This window comes from Gorilla gorilla, chromosome 13 (genome assembly GCF_029281585.2).
Source record: "Gorilla gorilla gorilla isolate KB3781 chromosome 13, NHGRI_mGorGor1-v2.1_pri, whole genome shotgun sequence".
In the NCBI taxonomy this organism is placed as follows: domain Eukaryota; kingdom Metazoa; phylum Chordata; class Mammalia; order Primates; family Hominidae; genus Gorilla; species Gorilla gorilla.
Window position 1 is genome coordinate 125,003,787 of NC_073237.2, and position 15,123 is coordinate 125,018,909.

General features: G+C 53.5%; 1 protein-coding gene across 11 annotated transcripts in view; it reads left to right on the plus strand.

Annotated features, from left to right (window-relative positions):
• Positions 1 to 15,123, plus strand: part of SPTAN1 (spectrin alpha, non-erythrocytic 1) — an 80,817-nt gene that overhangs the window by 65,177 nt on the left and 517 nt on the right. For 6 of the 11 annotated variants that reach the window (XM_031014304.3, XM_063697062.1, XM_055351270.2 and 3 more), the window contains 15 exons: positions 82 to 203; positions 966 to 1,098; positions 3,121 to 3,219; positions 6,274 to 6,433; positions 7,059 to 7,135; positions 7,731 to 7,940; positions 8,361 to 8,657; positions 9,361 to 9,473; positions 9,901 to 9,918; positions 11,101 to 11,163; positions 12,296 to 12,350; positions 14,109 to 14,305; positions 14,413 to 14,466; positions 14,554 to 14,700; positions 14,786 to 14,933. In XM_031014304.3, coding sequence (XP_030870164.1) covers positions 82 to 203; positions 966 to 1,098; positions 3,121 to 3,219; positions 6,274 to 6,433; positions 7,059 to 7,135; positions 7,731 to 7,940; positions 8,361 to 8,657; positions 9,361 to 9,473; positions 9,901 to 9,918; positions 11,101 to 11,163; positions 12,296 to 12,350; positions 14,109 to 14,305; positions 14,413 to 14,466; positions 14,554 to 14,700; positions 14,786 to 14,933 — 1,893 coding nt within the window. The remainder of the gene's footprint in view (positions 1 to 81; positions 204 to 965; positions 1,099 to 3,120; positions 3,220 to 6,273; positions 6,434 to 7,058; positions 7,136 to 7,730; positions 7,941 to 8,360; positions 8,658 to 9,360; positions 9,474 to 9,900; positions 9,919 to 11,100; positions 11,164 to 12,295; positions 12,351 to 14,108; positions 14,306 to 14,412; positions 14,467 to 14,553; positions 14,701 to 14,785; positions 14,934 to 15,123) is intronic. The other 5 variants (XM_031014315.3, XM_031014309.3, XM_031014312.3 and 2 more) reach the window with 1 other exon arrangement.

Consider the following 15,123-nt stretch of genomic DNA (forward strand, 5'->3'; position numbering starts at 1 on the left):
TTGAGGCCTTTTCCTGGGAGCTTCGAGACAGAGGCACCAGCAGAGCTACCTGCTGTTAACCTCCTCGTCCTTGCCTGTCAGGGTGTCCTGGACACTGGCAAGAAGCTGTCCGATGATAACACCATCGGGAAAGAGGAGATCCAGCAGCGGCTGGCGCAGTTTGTGGAGCACTGGAAAGAGCTGAAGCAGCTGGCAGCTGCCCGGTGAGTAGTCAGAGGCAGGAGCTCCCGGAAACAAGTGGAAGGCCAGCATCCAAGGGCAGACTCTGAGCTGTGGGGGTCCACTGGGCCCTCCTACTGTCTCCTGGACCTTTGGCCTCACATGTGCCATAGTCGGTTTGCTCCAGAGCCACCTCCTACAGGCCATGCTGAGGTGGTCTCATTCTGTTCATCTGGACCCACTGTATGAGTCCAGAATCATACATGTTTCTGTATTAGTCCAGAATCACACGTGAATCACACATGAATCACACATGATTCTCCAGAAATCAAGACATGAGAGTCTGGAATCACAGAGTGGGTGATTCATGATGTTCCATGGACGGCCTGACTGACTGTGAGGGCTCACCTTTTTTGTGAATGTTTTTGTTTTTGTTTTTGAGACGGGGTCTTGCTGTCGCCCAGGCTGGAGTGCAGTGGCGCAATCTCGGCTCACTGCAAGCTCCACCTCCCAGGTTCACGCCATTCTCCTGCCCCAGCCTCCCGAGTAGCTGGGACTACAGGCACCCGCCACCAAGCCCAGCTAATTTTTTGTATTTTTAGTAGAGACAGGGTTTCACCATCTTAGCCAGGATGGTCTCGATCTCCTGACCTCGTGATCTGCCCGCCTCGGCCTCCCAAAGTGCTGTGATTGCAGGCGTGAGCCACCATGCCTAGCTTTTGTGACTGTTTTTAAGCATATGTTAACTATCACAATCAAAGCTGGAGGAGATTATGGCTGATTTTCTTCCTGTCTCCTGTAATTAGGGGTCAGCGGCTGGAAGAGTCCTTGGAATATCAGCAGTTTGTAGCCAATGTGGAAGAGGAGGAAGCCTGGATCAATGAGAAAATGACCCTGGTGGCCAGCGAAGATTATGGCGACACTCTTGCCGCCATCCAGGTGAGACAGAAACCAGAGGTGTCACCTGCTTTCTCTCTTGGCAACTGCCTGCTGGTCATCATTTCCCTGTTGGTTTGTTAGAGGGCCCTGCTCTTACTAGGAGAGCACACAGGGCCAGCAGCCAAGGCCTCAGTAGTTGGTTTTAGCCCTCAAGATCTCACACTAGGGGACATCGCCCTTCAGTAAACAAAATTGGTATGGCTTTGTCAGTCTCAGTTCATGGGCCCTGTCATTCACCAGGCAGCGCTGTGGGCTTGAGTCTTCATATCAGTTTCCTGGGGCTGCCATAAATAAGTACCACAAACGGAGTGGCACGAACGGAGTACCACAGACAGAGTGGCACAGATGGAGTGGCTGAGGACAACAGAGATTTATTGCTTCTCAGTTCTGGAGGCCAGAAGTCTGAAATCAAGATGCAGGCAGGACCATGTTCTGCAAACCTGTAGGGGAGGATCTTTCCTTGCCTTTTCCAGTTTTTGCTGGCACCAGGCACCCTTGGCATGTGGCAGCATCACTCCAGTCTCTGCCTGTCTTCACGTGGCCATCTTCCCTCTGAGTCTGTCTTCACTTGGCATCACTCTGTGTGTCTATTCACATTTCTGTGTTCTGTTGTAGGGACATCAGGTGTATTGGATTAGGGTCCACGCTAATGACCTCATCTTACCTTTGCAGAGTACATTTGCAAAGATCTTGTTTCCACATTCATGGGTCCCAGAAGTTAGGACTTCACCATCTCTTGAGGGGGACACAGTTCAGCCCATCACATACTCCCTAAATTGGTTAACTGTTGCTACATAACAACCTGCCTAAATGTAGTGGTTGAAAGCAGCACCCATTTCTTACTTCCCATGGATCTGTGGATCAGCGGCATCTGCAGCTGTCACTGGAGGTCCCTCACGCTCCTGCATTCAGGCAGAGCATGGCTGGGCTGAGAGATCCGTCACACACTGGCAGCTGAGCCTGATTGTCATCCAGCCTGCACATCTCTGTTCCCCTCCACATGGCCTGTTGTCCTCCAGCTGGCTAGACCAACCTCCTTCAGCAGCATTCAGACAGGCAAAGGCAGGAGCTGCAAGGTGTCTGCGGCCTCACACATCATCCTCACTGCCTTCTGGCCAAAGCAAGTCCCAAGGCAGCCCAGAGGCATAGGTGGATAGATTCCCCTCTGGAAAGGAGATGCTGCAAAGTATCATGGTCAGATATGACTAAATTCCTGCCCCCAGATGTGGAAGCAGGAGTGTGCACTCCCAGGAATCGAGTTAGCTTTGAGCCACCTTCCTCACCATGGGAAGCATCCTCCCGCTGGTCAGGGTGATTCAGGTAGAATTTAGATGGTCAGTCATTTCCCATCCTCTGCATAGTTGAGGTCAGGAGTCCGAGACCAACCTGGCCAACATGGTGAAACCCCGTCTGTACTAAAAACTACAAAAATTAGCTGGGTGTGGTGGTGCACACCTGTAATCCCAGCTACTTGGGAGGCTGAGGCAGGAGAATCGCTTGAACCTGGGAGGCAGAGGTTGCAGTGAGCCGAGATCACGCCGCTGCACTCCAGCCTGGGCAATAGAGCAAGACTCCGTCTCAAAAAAAAAAAAAAAAAAAGACATGACTTGGAAGGCCTTTTCTGAGATGTGTTCAAGTTAAACCTTAAAAATGTGTCGTTTTTGTTTGGGTGTATATCTTCAGCTTGCTTTGTGTCATTCTTGTGGTCCTCTTGGGGGAGAGACCATAAGTCACTGTTGATGGATGACAAAGGGTTTGACCCTTCCCAAAGGTCCAAAGACTGTCCCTGCTGAAGCCTGTCCCACCACTGCTGGTTACTCTCACTGCCTCACTGCCTCCTGTTTTCCTTCCTTTTATGATTCTCTATTTATTAATGTTCCTCTTTATTATCCTCTTCCCCAGCTAGACTGTAATGTGTGCATGGACAGGGACCATAGCAGTTTTGTCACTCTCTGTCCCCGGGGCCTAGCCCACAACACATAGCAGGCTCTCAATAGTGTGCCTTGGCTGCTTCTACTCCAGGGCTTACTGAAGAAACATGAAGCTTTTGAGACAGACTTCACTGTCCACAAGGATCGCGTGAATGACGTCTGCACCAATGGACAAGACCTCATTAAGAAGGTGAGTCCAGCCCATTGGTAAGACCTCCATCGCCCACTGGGACACCCACGTGTTGGTACCACAGAGGTCCCCCAAAGTTCACTTCCCGGGATGTTCACCAAACCAAGGTCTGCGTGGAAACCAGCAGCAATTCCATTCCTGTGTTTCGTGACAAGTTGGATATTTCCCCCTTTTTGAAGCCAGTAAAGTTATTCTGCAGTGCTTATTTTTTCTGCATTAAGCAACAGAGACACTGGCACTCCCAAATGCTGCTCTTAGTTTATTTCTCAAGCAATACAGTCTCTTTATAGGGACAGTAGAAAATGCAAATAAGCAAAACATAAAATAAAAATTACCCATAAAGCCCCACCCCGACACCACACATTAGATCTTTGTGTCTGACCTGCCAGACCTTTCTTTTCTCTCCACAGGTTTAGAGCTACCAGCTATAGACCAAACAGCCGCAGGTTCCCGTTTAATAGGATCGTATCACTCCATAAATTATCAAAAACCTCGAGGCTGTACAGGGCATTTTAGAAATGAATCTACTTCATTCGCACCCCTTTTGGGAGAAAAAATAAAGGGGCTTGGTGCTTTCTCAGCAGCAGCGAAGCCACATCCCTCCCACACAGAAGCTCTAGACTGAAGGCAGTGTGTCCATGGGTCGGGAATTCACCAGCAATCACTCAGGTGCAGTGACGCACCTGGAGTGCCTCAGGACAGAGGTTTTAACAGCTGTGGTTTCCTGTCACACACACATCATGAGTAAGATTTCTCATCACAGAGGTTGCACTCAGCAGTCATGGCCTTCAGACTAGGGTTTGATCCATAGGCAGCAACAATGTAGCTAAAATCCACTTCACTGGAGAGCTTTTCTTCCTTGCTCTGATCTGCAAATAAACTTGCATGAAACTAATTTCAGCTACAGCCATGTATAGATGTAGACGTGGCTCCTGCACACTTAACCCCCCGACACACACCCAGACAACATTCTCTGTTCTTCAAGCCAGGAGATCACCGGTGTGAGTGTCCTTCAGCCTCCTGGCAACGAGTCAGCTGCTCTTTTTTTTTTTTTTTTGAGACCGAGTTTCGCTTTTGTTGCCCAGGCTGGAGTGCAGTGGTGCGATCTCGGCTCACCGCAACCTCCACCTCCCAGGTTGAAACGATGCTTCTGCCTCAGCCTCCCTAGTAGCTGGGATTACAGGCATGTGCCACTATGCCCGGCTAATTTTGTATTGTTAGTAGAGATGGGGTTTCTCCATGTTGGTCGGGCTGGTCTCGAACTCCTGACCTCAGGTGATCCGCCCTCCTCGGCCTCCCAAAGTGCTGGGATTACAGGCATGAGCCACCACCCCCGGCCAGCGAGCCGGCTGCTTTGTCCTCAGCGACAGCCTGTTTCCTCTTTGAATTTATCTTTCAATTGTTTTTTCTTTTTATTTTCCCCCTTTTCACAGGTGTTAAAGAATTTCTCTTTAAATTCAATGTGACTTGTAGTATGGTTTTTTTATTATTATTATTTATTTTTTAGACGGAGTCTCACTCTGTGGCCCAGGCTGGAGTGCACTGGCGCAATCTCGCCTCACTGCCACCGCCACCTCCCGGGTTCAAGTGACTCTCCTGCCTCAGCCTCCTGAGTAGCTGGGGTTACAGGCGCCTGCCACCACGCCCAGCTAATTTTTGTATTTTTATTAGAGATGGGGTTTCACCATGTTGGTTAGGCTGGTCTCAAACTCCTGACCTCATGATCCGCCTGCCTCGGCCTCCCAAAGTGCTGGGATTACAGGCGTGAGCTACTGTACCCAGCCAATTTTTTTATTTTCATTTTTTGAGATGGAGTCTTGCTCTTGTCGCCCAGGCTGTAGTGTAGTGGCACGATCTCGGCTCACTGTAGCCTCTGCCTCCCGGGTTTCAGCAGTTCTCCCACCTGAGCTTCCCTAGCTAGCTGGGACCACAGGTGGGTGTCAACACACCTGGCTAATTTCTTTCTTTCTTTTTTTCTTTTTTTTTTTTTTTAAGAGATGGGGTCTCACTATGTTATGTTGCCCAGGCTGGTCTCCAACTCCTGGGCTCAAGTGATTCTCTCGCCTTGTGCTGAAATTACAGGAGTGAGCCACTGCACCCAGCCCTGTATGTGTAGTATTTTAAGTGATATGATTCAGTTTTTTTCTATCAAAAATAATACTAGTGAATATATCATCTTAACTTCAAATTTCAGCCCATTCGTTTTTTTTGTTTGAGACAGAGTCTTGCTGTGTTGCCCAGGCTGGGGTGCAGTGGCATGATCTCGGCTCAGTGCAGCCTCCACCTCCCAGGTTCAAGCAGTTCTCATCCCTCAGCCTCCTGGGTCACTGGAATTACAGATGAGTGCCACCAAACCTGGCTAATTTTTTTTTTTTTTTTTTTTGTATTTTTTAGAAGAGACAGGGTTTCACCATATTAGCCAAGCTGGTCTTGAACCCCTGGCCTCAAGTGATCTGCCCACCTCAGCCTCCCAGAGTGCTAGGATTACAGGCGTTAGCCACTGCGCCTGGCCCATATTTCTTTAGAATTAATTCCTTGGACCGGCTGGTCACTGTGGCTCACACCTGTAATCCCAGCACTTTGGGAAGCCGAGGCGGGCAAATCACCTGAGGCCAGGAGTTCGAGACCAGCCTGACCAACATGGTGAAACCCCATCTCTACTAAAAATAATTAGCTGTGCATGGTGGTGTTCGCCTGTAGTCCCAGCTACTCGGGAGGCTGAGGCAGGAGAATCTCTTGAACCCGGGAGGCAGAGTTTGCAGTGAGCCGAGATCACGCCACTGCATTCCAGCCTGGGCGACGGAGTGAAATTCACTCCGTCTCAAAAAAAAAAAAAAAGAATTCCTAAAAGTAGAATTGTCAGTACGGTGTATTTGTGTGAAGCCTTTGACCACATTGCTCTTACAAAAGCCTTACTCTATCATTGTTTATCCAGCAGTGGACAGGGGAGCAAGTGGCCCATTTTATAGAAGTTTAGAGCCTTTCCAGGGAGGGAGTAGTCAGGTAACCACAGCAGGTAAGGCTGACCAGTGTGTGCCTCTCTCCATGGCCTAGAACAATCACCATGAGGAGAACATCTCTTCAAAGATGAAGGGCCTGAACGGGAAAGTGTCAGACCTGGAGAAAGCTGCAGCCCAGAGAAAGGCGAAGCTGGATGAGAACTCGGCCTTCCTTCAGTTCAACTGGAAGGCGGACGTGGTGGAGTCCTGGATCGGTGAGCACTGTCAGCAAGGCCCGGAAGAGCCTTCCCAGAGCTGCTCTTTGTCTCCTTCCATGTCATTGGTTTTCTTCTGCAGAGAAGAAACTGATCAATTGTGGGCATGGCAGAGAACCTACTACCAGGGCAGACCACTGACTGCCAGCTAGGAGGAGACAGTGTCCTGAGGCCAGAGCTGCCACCCAGAACTGGGCTGGCACCAGGGTTAATAAACAAAAGCCTGTAAACGCTGCTGCACGCAGAGATGGCATAATGTGACGTCATGGCATGAACAAAGTTGGCACAGCAAAGGCACCACTAGCTGCCCTGGTCAGGGGCGCCACCCAGCTCCTGGGTGAGGGAAAACTGGGTCCGGATATCGGGGTCCATGTGTCCTGGGTAGTCCTGGGTAGTAGTAATAGCAACTGAACTAGAAGACAGGCTGCAAGGAGCTCGTCATGGCACAGATGGAGGCCAGGCCTGGGTGCAGGGAGGGGCCCGCTAATGTGGGTTCTGAGGCTGTAGTTAGGAAGATTGGGATTTATCTGTACACAAAAAATGGTTTGTCTGGGTTTTGGTGTTTTTCCTTTCTAATCCATCTCCACTGAGGAGGGCAGTATATTTTCCACACTTCGTTTTCTAGGTGAAAAGGAGAACAGCTTGAAGACAGATGATTATGGCCGAGACCTGTCTTCTGTGCAGACGCTCCTCACCAAACAGGTCTGCCCTGGCCCCTTCACTGGTTGAAATGTATGCAGATAGCATCTCCTGTGAGATGACTGGTGGCGTCTTTCACTGAGGCATTTATCTTCTGTCAGCCCCTGGGGATCAGCAGGAAAAAGATCCTGTCCTGGTCCTCAGGGAGCTTCCAGACTAACTTGGGAAGCAGACACAGAACCAGGCATCTCTGCAGCAGCCTGCTGGGTGCTGACGGGACTGGGCACTGCAGGGGCACTCACTCAGTTTTCAGCAGGCGAGGAGGGTTGAAGGGGCAAGTTCTCCTAAGCGAAATCATGAGGGGTGAATGAAAAGGGTCAGGGAGAGAGGCAGGGCGAGTGTTCTGGGCAGAGCTGGCAGGGATCCCTGGGGCGGGAGAGTGGAAGGCTGGGGTCAGGGAGGTGGGAGGAGGCTGCCGCAGTGATCTGCGGTCTGAAGGAGAGCAGGAAAGGGGGCATGTGTGACTGAGTCTCAGCAGTGTCCAGGTGGACAGTTTGGCTTGGGCATCTGGGGGACATGCTGGTGCCATCTGAGCCTAGGAAGAGCAAGTTCCAGTCCTGTGGAGTCACCACAGATTGGCTTGTCACTCCTTGTTCAGGAAACTTTTGACGCTGGGCTGCAGGCCTTCCAGCAGGAAGGCATTGCCAACATCACTGCCCTCAAAGATCAACTTCTCGCCGCCAAACACGTTCAGTCCAAGGCCATCGAGGCCCGGCATGCCTCCCTTATGAAAAGGTGGAGTCAGCTTCTGGCCAACTCAGCCACCCGCAAGAAGAAGCTTCTGGAGGCTCAGAGTCACTTCCGCAAGGTGAGGATGGGGCCACGTGAAGCTTAGCCGGCCCACAGCTCAAGGAAGGAAGCCCATCTTCTGCCTGCCCAGCTCTGCCACTCCCCCTGAGGAAGCTGTGAGCTCAGTGCAGAGCTTTCAAACATGGGTGTGGCTGGCATCAATTAAAACCAGGGCAAATGAGAGGCCCTGTGAGATCGCCATTCAGAAGCACGCAGGACAGACTAGAGACAAGGGCAGAGGGTAGGAAGGGGAAAAAAGGCTGGTGAAGACTTGAACGGGGAGCAGGAGACAGGAGCAGAGGGGAGCTTAGGGGAGCTAAGCTCCCAGCAGGCTGTGTGCGCCTCTGATTCCCAGGAACCACCCCGCACCCCACCTCCTGCACTGGGTCGGCACGTCCAGCCCTGGCGACTCCGCTGACTCAGTCTCTTCTGCTTCCAGGTGGAGGACCTCTTCCTGACCTTCGCCAAAAAGGCTTCTGCCTTCAACAGCTGGTTTGAAAATGCAGAGGAGGACTTAACAGACCCCGTGCGCTGCAACTCCTTGGAAGAAATCAAAGCTTTGCGCGAGGCCCACGACGCCTTCCGCTCCTCCCTCAGCTCTGCCCAGGCTGACTTCAACCAGCTGGCCGAGCTGGACCGCCAGATCAAGAGCTTCCGCGTAGCCTCCAACCCCTACACCTGGTTTACCATGGAGGCCCTGGAGGAGACCTGGAGGAACCTACAGAAAATCATCAAGGTACACCTCCCACTGCCCTCAGGAGCTGCTCAGCCTCCCAGAGTCCTCTCTGGGCCCTGCTCAGAGCCCACACTTAACTGAGTCGCAACAAGACAGGAGCAGGATGGAGGAGCATGGTTTCATCAGAAGTTTCCATTTCTTTTTGTTTTCTTGAGACAGGGTCTCTGTCACCCAGGCTTCAGTGCAGTGGTGCTAACATGGCTCCCTGTAGCCTCAACCTCCGAGGCTCAAGTGATCCTCTTGCCTGAGCCTCTTGAATAACTGGGACTACAAGCATGTGCCACCACGCCTGGCTAATTATTTTAATTTTTGTAGACAGGGTGTTGCTATGTTGCCCAGGCTGCTCTTCAACTCCTGGCCTCAAGCAATCCTCCTGCCCAGGCCTCCCAAAGTGCTGGGATTACAGGTGTGAGCCACTGTACCCAGCCAGAAGTTTCCATTTCTGACAGTCCAGCAACTCCCTGCTTGACTGACCAGTCGCTTCCCTCCAGGTCCGCCTCTTCCTGAAGCCCCTGGGGGGTGGGAACAGAGAAAGAACTACTAAGTGCTCTGAGCCGGCCTCATGTCTCCCAGCCTCCTTCTCCTCTCATCTTTGGGGAGGTTCCTTGTGGGGAGGCCACCACCACCCTGAGCCCATCTGTGAAGGAGGGGCTGGTGTCACTGCCACAGCAGCCCACAGCATCTGCCCCGCTTTGGCCCTCAGGAGAGGGAGCTGGAGCTGCAGAAGGAACAGCGGCGGCAGGAGGAGAACGACAAGCTGCGCCAGGAGTTTGCCCAGCACGCCAACGCCTTCCACCAGTGGATCCAAGAGACCAGGTGCCAGCCCGCTGGGGCTGGGGAGCAGCAGCATGTCCCTGCTGTACTTAAGCCCTGGGGAGCTTCCAGCCCCAAGGAGGTGGTGGTGCTTTGTGTAAAACCAGAGGCAGCCTGGGAATAAAGCTGGGCTGGCAATGCCTGGTCGGGCTCTGGAGCCGGGAGTGGGGGCATAGGTGGAGCAGTCTCTCAGTGCTGCATGTCCCAGACATCAAGTTGTTAGAGATCCCGGATTGAGTGGGACCATGCAGGGCGCGTGGTCAGCCCCAGCCGTGACTTGGTGACAGACGATGCAGGGTCTATGCATTGGGTACTGATGTTTTTTCTTTTGTTTTCCTTTCTTTCTTGTGTCTTCTCTCTGTCCCCCGCGATTGCTGCTGTTGTCCGGATACCACCTTGTCTCCCGGCTGCTTGGATCTGCTCTCCACAGGACATACCTCCTCGATGGGTTAATATTGTTTTCTTCCTTCTCTGGGCTTGTCGTGTGGGGGTCTCGTGCGCTTGCCCCTCGTGGCCTGGCTTGTGGAGGATCCTGGGATGGGCCTTCCTGCCCAGGGCGGGCTGCACTTCCCCTCCCACCCTTCCCGTCACCTGACGAGGAGTGTGTGCCTTGCCCCATAGCCCATGGTCCCTGGTCCCCGATAGAGCCTTCAAGCCAGGGGGAGCCGTCCTTGCCTCACTGGGCGATTCCAAGGGCTCACTTTGGGTAGGGAAGGTGATGAAGCACGAAGGCCAGAGCTGGAGTCCAGAGGCCCTAAGAACCCCTGTGCCTGTCCAGCCACCGGGCTCTGTTGGGCTCTCACCTCTGCTTCCCCAGCGTGTCCAACAGTGGTCAGTGGGCATGAAGCAGATGGCAGTGCTGGGGGCTCAGGCAGGGTACGTTAAGTCCACAGCTGAGAAGGGCTGGGCACTGACACCCCCTAAGTAGCTGAGGCTGCCACTTTACTTTCCTGGGGTCAGGGAGGGTAACAAGACTGTCCGCCCTAATAGAAGGCAAAAATGCACCCGTTGTGTGATAGACAGGACGTGGGAGGAGCCCCAGGGAGGAGCAGGGCTGGGCTGTCCTGCCCAGTCCCGGCAGGGACTTCTCTGCTTGGCCTGGGGCCTCTGCCTGGGCGGGTCACCTTTGTAATCTGCCAAGCCTGCTGTGAAAGCCAGGGCTGCTGGGACTGGAGTGGCTTGGCCTGCACTCCTGAGGCTCTGCACCCAGGCACATCAAGCCTATATAGGCGGCCAGGGGAGAAATAGACCCATCCAGCCGGGCCACACATTCTGATGGCAGAGCAGCTGGGGACGTAGGGATCGCAGTTTCCGGCCTGTGCCCGTAGGACACCCTGGCCACCTGACTCCCCTCCCTGCCCCATGGCTGTGTCTGCTGGTCTTGCTCTTGTCTCCGTGAGGTGCCACGCTCCCCTTACCTTATGGCTCCTCCCAAGCCCTGCCCGTCTTGCCCATTCCTAGTGTGAACTGCCTGGGGTGAACCATTGGGCCTGCTGCCTCCAGGTACCCGCCGGGCACCAGGTTGCCCTTGCCTGCGCCCTGCCAGCTTGGGCCTTGTGTGTGTCTGTTGCAGTGTGCTCTTGCCTCCCCTCCCTTTGGTGTATTCATTTGGTTTCTTTTCTTTGAATAGCATAGCATATCGTCGGGTCATTCGTGTCTATCAGTATGAAGTTGGGGATGATCTGTCTGGAAGGTTTTTCTCCTTATTTCTCTTCTTACCTCACTGTGGCTTTACTGATGCACTCTTGACATCCCCAGGCGGCTCCACCCTGACTAACCTGCCGCCCTCGGCCGCTTGGGAAGGAGGGGTCTGTCCTCCCACTGCACCGGCACCCAGCCTCCTGCCCCCAGGTCCTGGGGGGCATTTTCCCCGGGGGGACATGGCGTGACTGTGAGTCTGACCTGTTGGGGTAGGAGGAAGCCTGGTGCCTTGCCTTGCTAGAGCACTTTGAACCTGGGGAGATTGCAGAGCTAACCCTGGCTCGCCGGGTTTTAAAAGGGTAGGTTGGGGCGAATGTGGGTACAGGGGAGCCTAGGCTAAAACCCCACCAAGGCCACACACACCGTGTGATTCGTCCCTGCACGTAACCCTAACTCGTTTGTTGTCTTTGTTTACTGGTAGCCTCTGTGACCTGGCACTGTGTTCTCTTGGGAAGGAGGCTCCCCAGAGCCCATCTGCTCTCAGAACTTGGTCCTAGAGAGGAGGCTCCCTCCCTGGCTGTGTCTAGAGGATGGAACCGGGATCTGGGGCTTAGTCACAGCCATCTCCCTCCTTTTGGCACAGTTGGTCGTGATCTCCCAGCACTCCACTTGTGTCCTTTGTCTGCAGGGTCGTGCTCTCATTCCCCCTAGAATGGGGCTCCCTCCTCAGGAACCTTGCTGGGACACTCCAGGGTTTCTGTGGGGAGGCTGTCAGGTTCTCAGCCTCCCCTCTGCCCTGAGGTCTCCTGTCTGTCAGGTGTCAGGGTGTGCCATCCCCCACATGGCTGCAGAGAGGATGCTCAGACAGGCCTGCAGCCGCCCTGCACCCATGGGGGAATTTAAACTCCATTCCTGAGTCATCCTGGCCTTGGGAGCAAGACGAGTGGGCTCAGCCCTGGCCCACGCCAAGGCAGCAGCTTCCCATCTCTAAAGCGGGAGAAATGCTCCCTGCCCTCCCTGGATCCCTGGGGCCCATTAGGTAAAGATGGCCAGCTGCAGTTAGGTTTGGTTTCCTTAAAAGGAATGTGAGGTTGCCAGGCATTGCTCTCTCTGAGAGAAGGTTCATTCTGAGCTCTCGGCCAGCTGGGAGCAGGCCCCTTTCCTCACTGTCATTCCATGTTTAGGTCCTGTATGGTGGAAGAGTCGGGGACCCTCGAATCCCAGCTTGAAGCTACCAAAGTAAGTGCCTGTGGGGCTCTAGCCCAGCAGAGACCCTTCACCCAGCCACCCCCCAGGGTACCCCTTCCCTTCCTGGCTTAAAGTCAGGAACCAGATGTGCTATTATTGTACCCTTTTCCCTTGGCCTAAAGCAGTCTAGAGCTCTTCACTATCTCTCTCTCTCTTTTCTTTCTTTCTTCATGGAATCTCTCTCTCTCGCCCAGGCTGGAGTGCAGTGGTGTGATATTGGCTCACTGCAACCTCCGCCTCCCAGGTTCAAGCAATTCTCCTGCCTCAGCCTCCCAAATAGCTGGACTACAGATGTGTGCCACCACATTTGGCTAATTTTTGTTTATTTTTAATTATCTTTTGAGATGGAGTTTCACTCTTGTTGCCCAGGCTGGAGTGCAATGGACGTGGTCTCGGCTCACTGCAACCTCCACCTCCTGGGTTCAAGTGATCCTCCTGCCTCAACCTCCCAAGTAGCTGGGATTACAGGCGCCCACCACCACACCTGGGTAATTTTTGTATTTTTAGTAGAGACAGGGTTTCACCATGTTGGCCAGGCAGGCTGGTCTCGAACTCCTGACCTCGGGTGATCTGCCCGCCTCGGCCTCCCAAAGTGCTGGGATTACAAGCGTGAGCCACCACATCTGGCCTAGTTTTTATATTTTTAGTAGAGACAGTGTTTTGCCTTGTTGGCCAGGCCGGTCTGGAACTCCTGACCTCGGGTGATCTGTCCACCTCAGCCTCCCAAAGTGCTGGGATTACAAGCGTGAGCCACCACTCCCGGCTGAGGGCTCTTCACTTTAAAGAAAGTCTTTGGGGCTGGGTGTGGTGACTCACGCCTGTAATCCCAGCACTTTGGGAAGCCAAGGCGGGTGGATTGCTTGAAGTCAGGAGTTCGAGACCAGCCTGGCCAACATGGGGAAACCCCATCTCTACTAAAAATACAAAATATTAGCTGGGTGTGGTGGCAGGCACCTGTAGTCCCAGCTACTCAGGAGGCTGAGGTGGGAGAATCACTTGATTCTGGGATGCGGAGGTTGCAGTGACCCGAGATCAGGCCATTGCACTCCAGCCTGGGTGACAAGAGCAAAACTCCCTCTGAAAAAAATTATTTGGGCATGGTGGCCTACACCTGCTCAAAGTCCAGCATGGGCAATATAGCAAGACCTTGTCTTAAAAATAAGGCTGGGTGCAGTGGCTCATGCCGATAATCCCAGAACTTTGGGAGGCCAAGACAGGCAGATCACTTGAGCCTAGGAATTCAAGACCAGCCTGGTCAATGCAGTGAAACTTCGCCTCTACTAAAAATACAAAAATTTGGCAGGTGTGGTGATGGGCACCTGTTAATTCCAGCTACTCAGGAGATTGAGGCAGGAGAATCACTTGAACCCGGGAGGTTGCAGTGAGCGTGACTGCGCCACTGCACTCTAGCCTAGGCGACAGTGAGACTCCATCTCAAAAAAACTTAAAAATCAAAATCTTTGGCCACTGCTTCCTGGAGTCCTCGCCGTACTTGTCCTTGGCGTGCACTGCCCCCTGGCAGGTCTACCGGCTGCTTTGGAACCCTCACATTGAAAGTCTCTCCCTCTATTGAGGTGGTTGGGATTTCTTCAGCTTCACCCCATCCCACTATTCCTATTCTAGAATGTTCTTGTTTTACGAGGTCTCAGGCCAGGCCTGGAGCAGGAACCAGAGGGCAGTAAGTGGCTCCTGGGCTGGTGACTGAGCTGAGGGCCCCCATCTGAGCATCTGTGCTCCCCACCCCTGCAGCGCAAGCACCAGGAAATCCGAGCCATGAGAAGTCAGCTCAAAAAGATCGAGGACCTGGGGGCTGCCATGGAGGAGGCCCTCATCCTGGACAACAAGTACACGGAGCACAGCACCGTGGGCCTCGCCCAGCAGTGGGACCAGCTGGACCAGCTGGGCATGCGCATGCAGCACAACCTGGAGCAGCAGATCCAGGCCAGGTACCCGGGAGGGCTGTGGGCCAGGCTCAGCCCAGAGCAGGGAGAGGAAAAGACACGGTCACCTGCTGTGCGGAGGGTCTGCTCCCTAATTTCTGTTTTTCTTCCAGGAACACAACAGGTGTGACTGAGGAGGCCCTCAAAGAATTCAGCATGATGTTTAAGTGAGTTCAGCCTTACTCGCCCTGGCTGGGTGGGGGGTGTTCGGCAGCAGGGCTGCGTGCTGAGCCGCCCTCGGCTTTGTGCTGCAGACACTTTGACAAGGACAAGTCTGGCAGGCTGAACCATCAGGAGTTCAAATCTTGCCTGCGCTCCCTGGGCTATGACCTGCCCATGGTGGAGGAAGGGGAACCTGACCCTGAGTTCGAGGCAATCCTGGACACGGTGGATCCGAACAGGTAAATTAAGGCCAGGTGCTGTGAGCCTCTGCCCTGGGCACCCACCTGCCCTCCCTGCTCAGGCTCTTGCTTCTCCCCCTCCTAGAGATGGCCACGTCTCCCTGCAAGAATACATGGCTTTCATGATCAGCCGCGAAACTGAGAACGTCAAGTCCAGCGAGGAGATTGAGAGCGCCTTCCGGGCCCTCAGCTCAGAGGGAAAGCCTTACGTGACCAAGGAGGAGCTTTACCAGGTATGGACCTCAGGAGGTGGGTGAAGAGGTGTCCTTTGGAAAACTAAAGCCAAATTTGTGGCAGAGCTGAGTCTGGGGTAACAGGCCCTGCGCTGGGTATTCTCCCCATTTATAAATCAAACTCAGTATGGACAGAAGTCCTGGATCTGCTTGTAGAAGCAGCTCCGAGCCCCCAGCATCCTGAGACCTG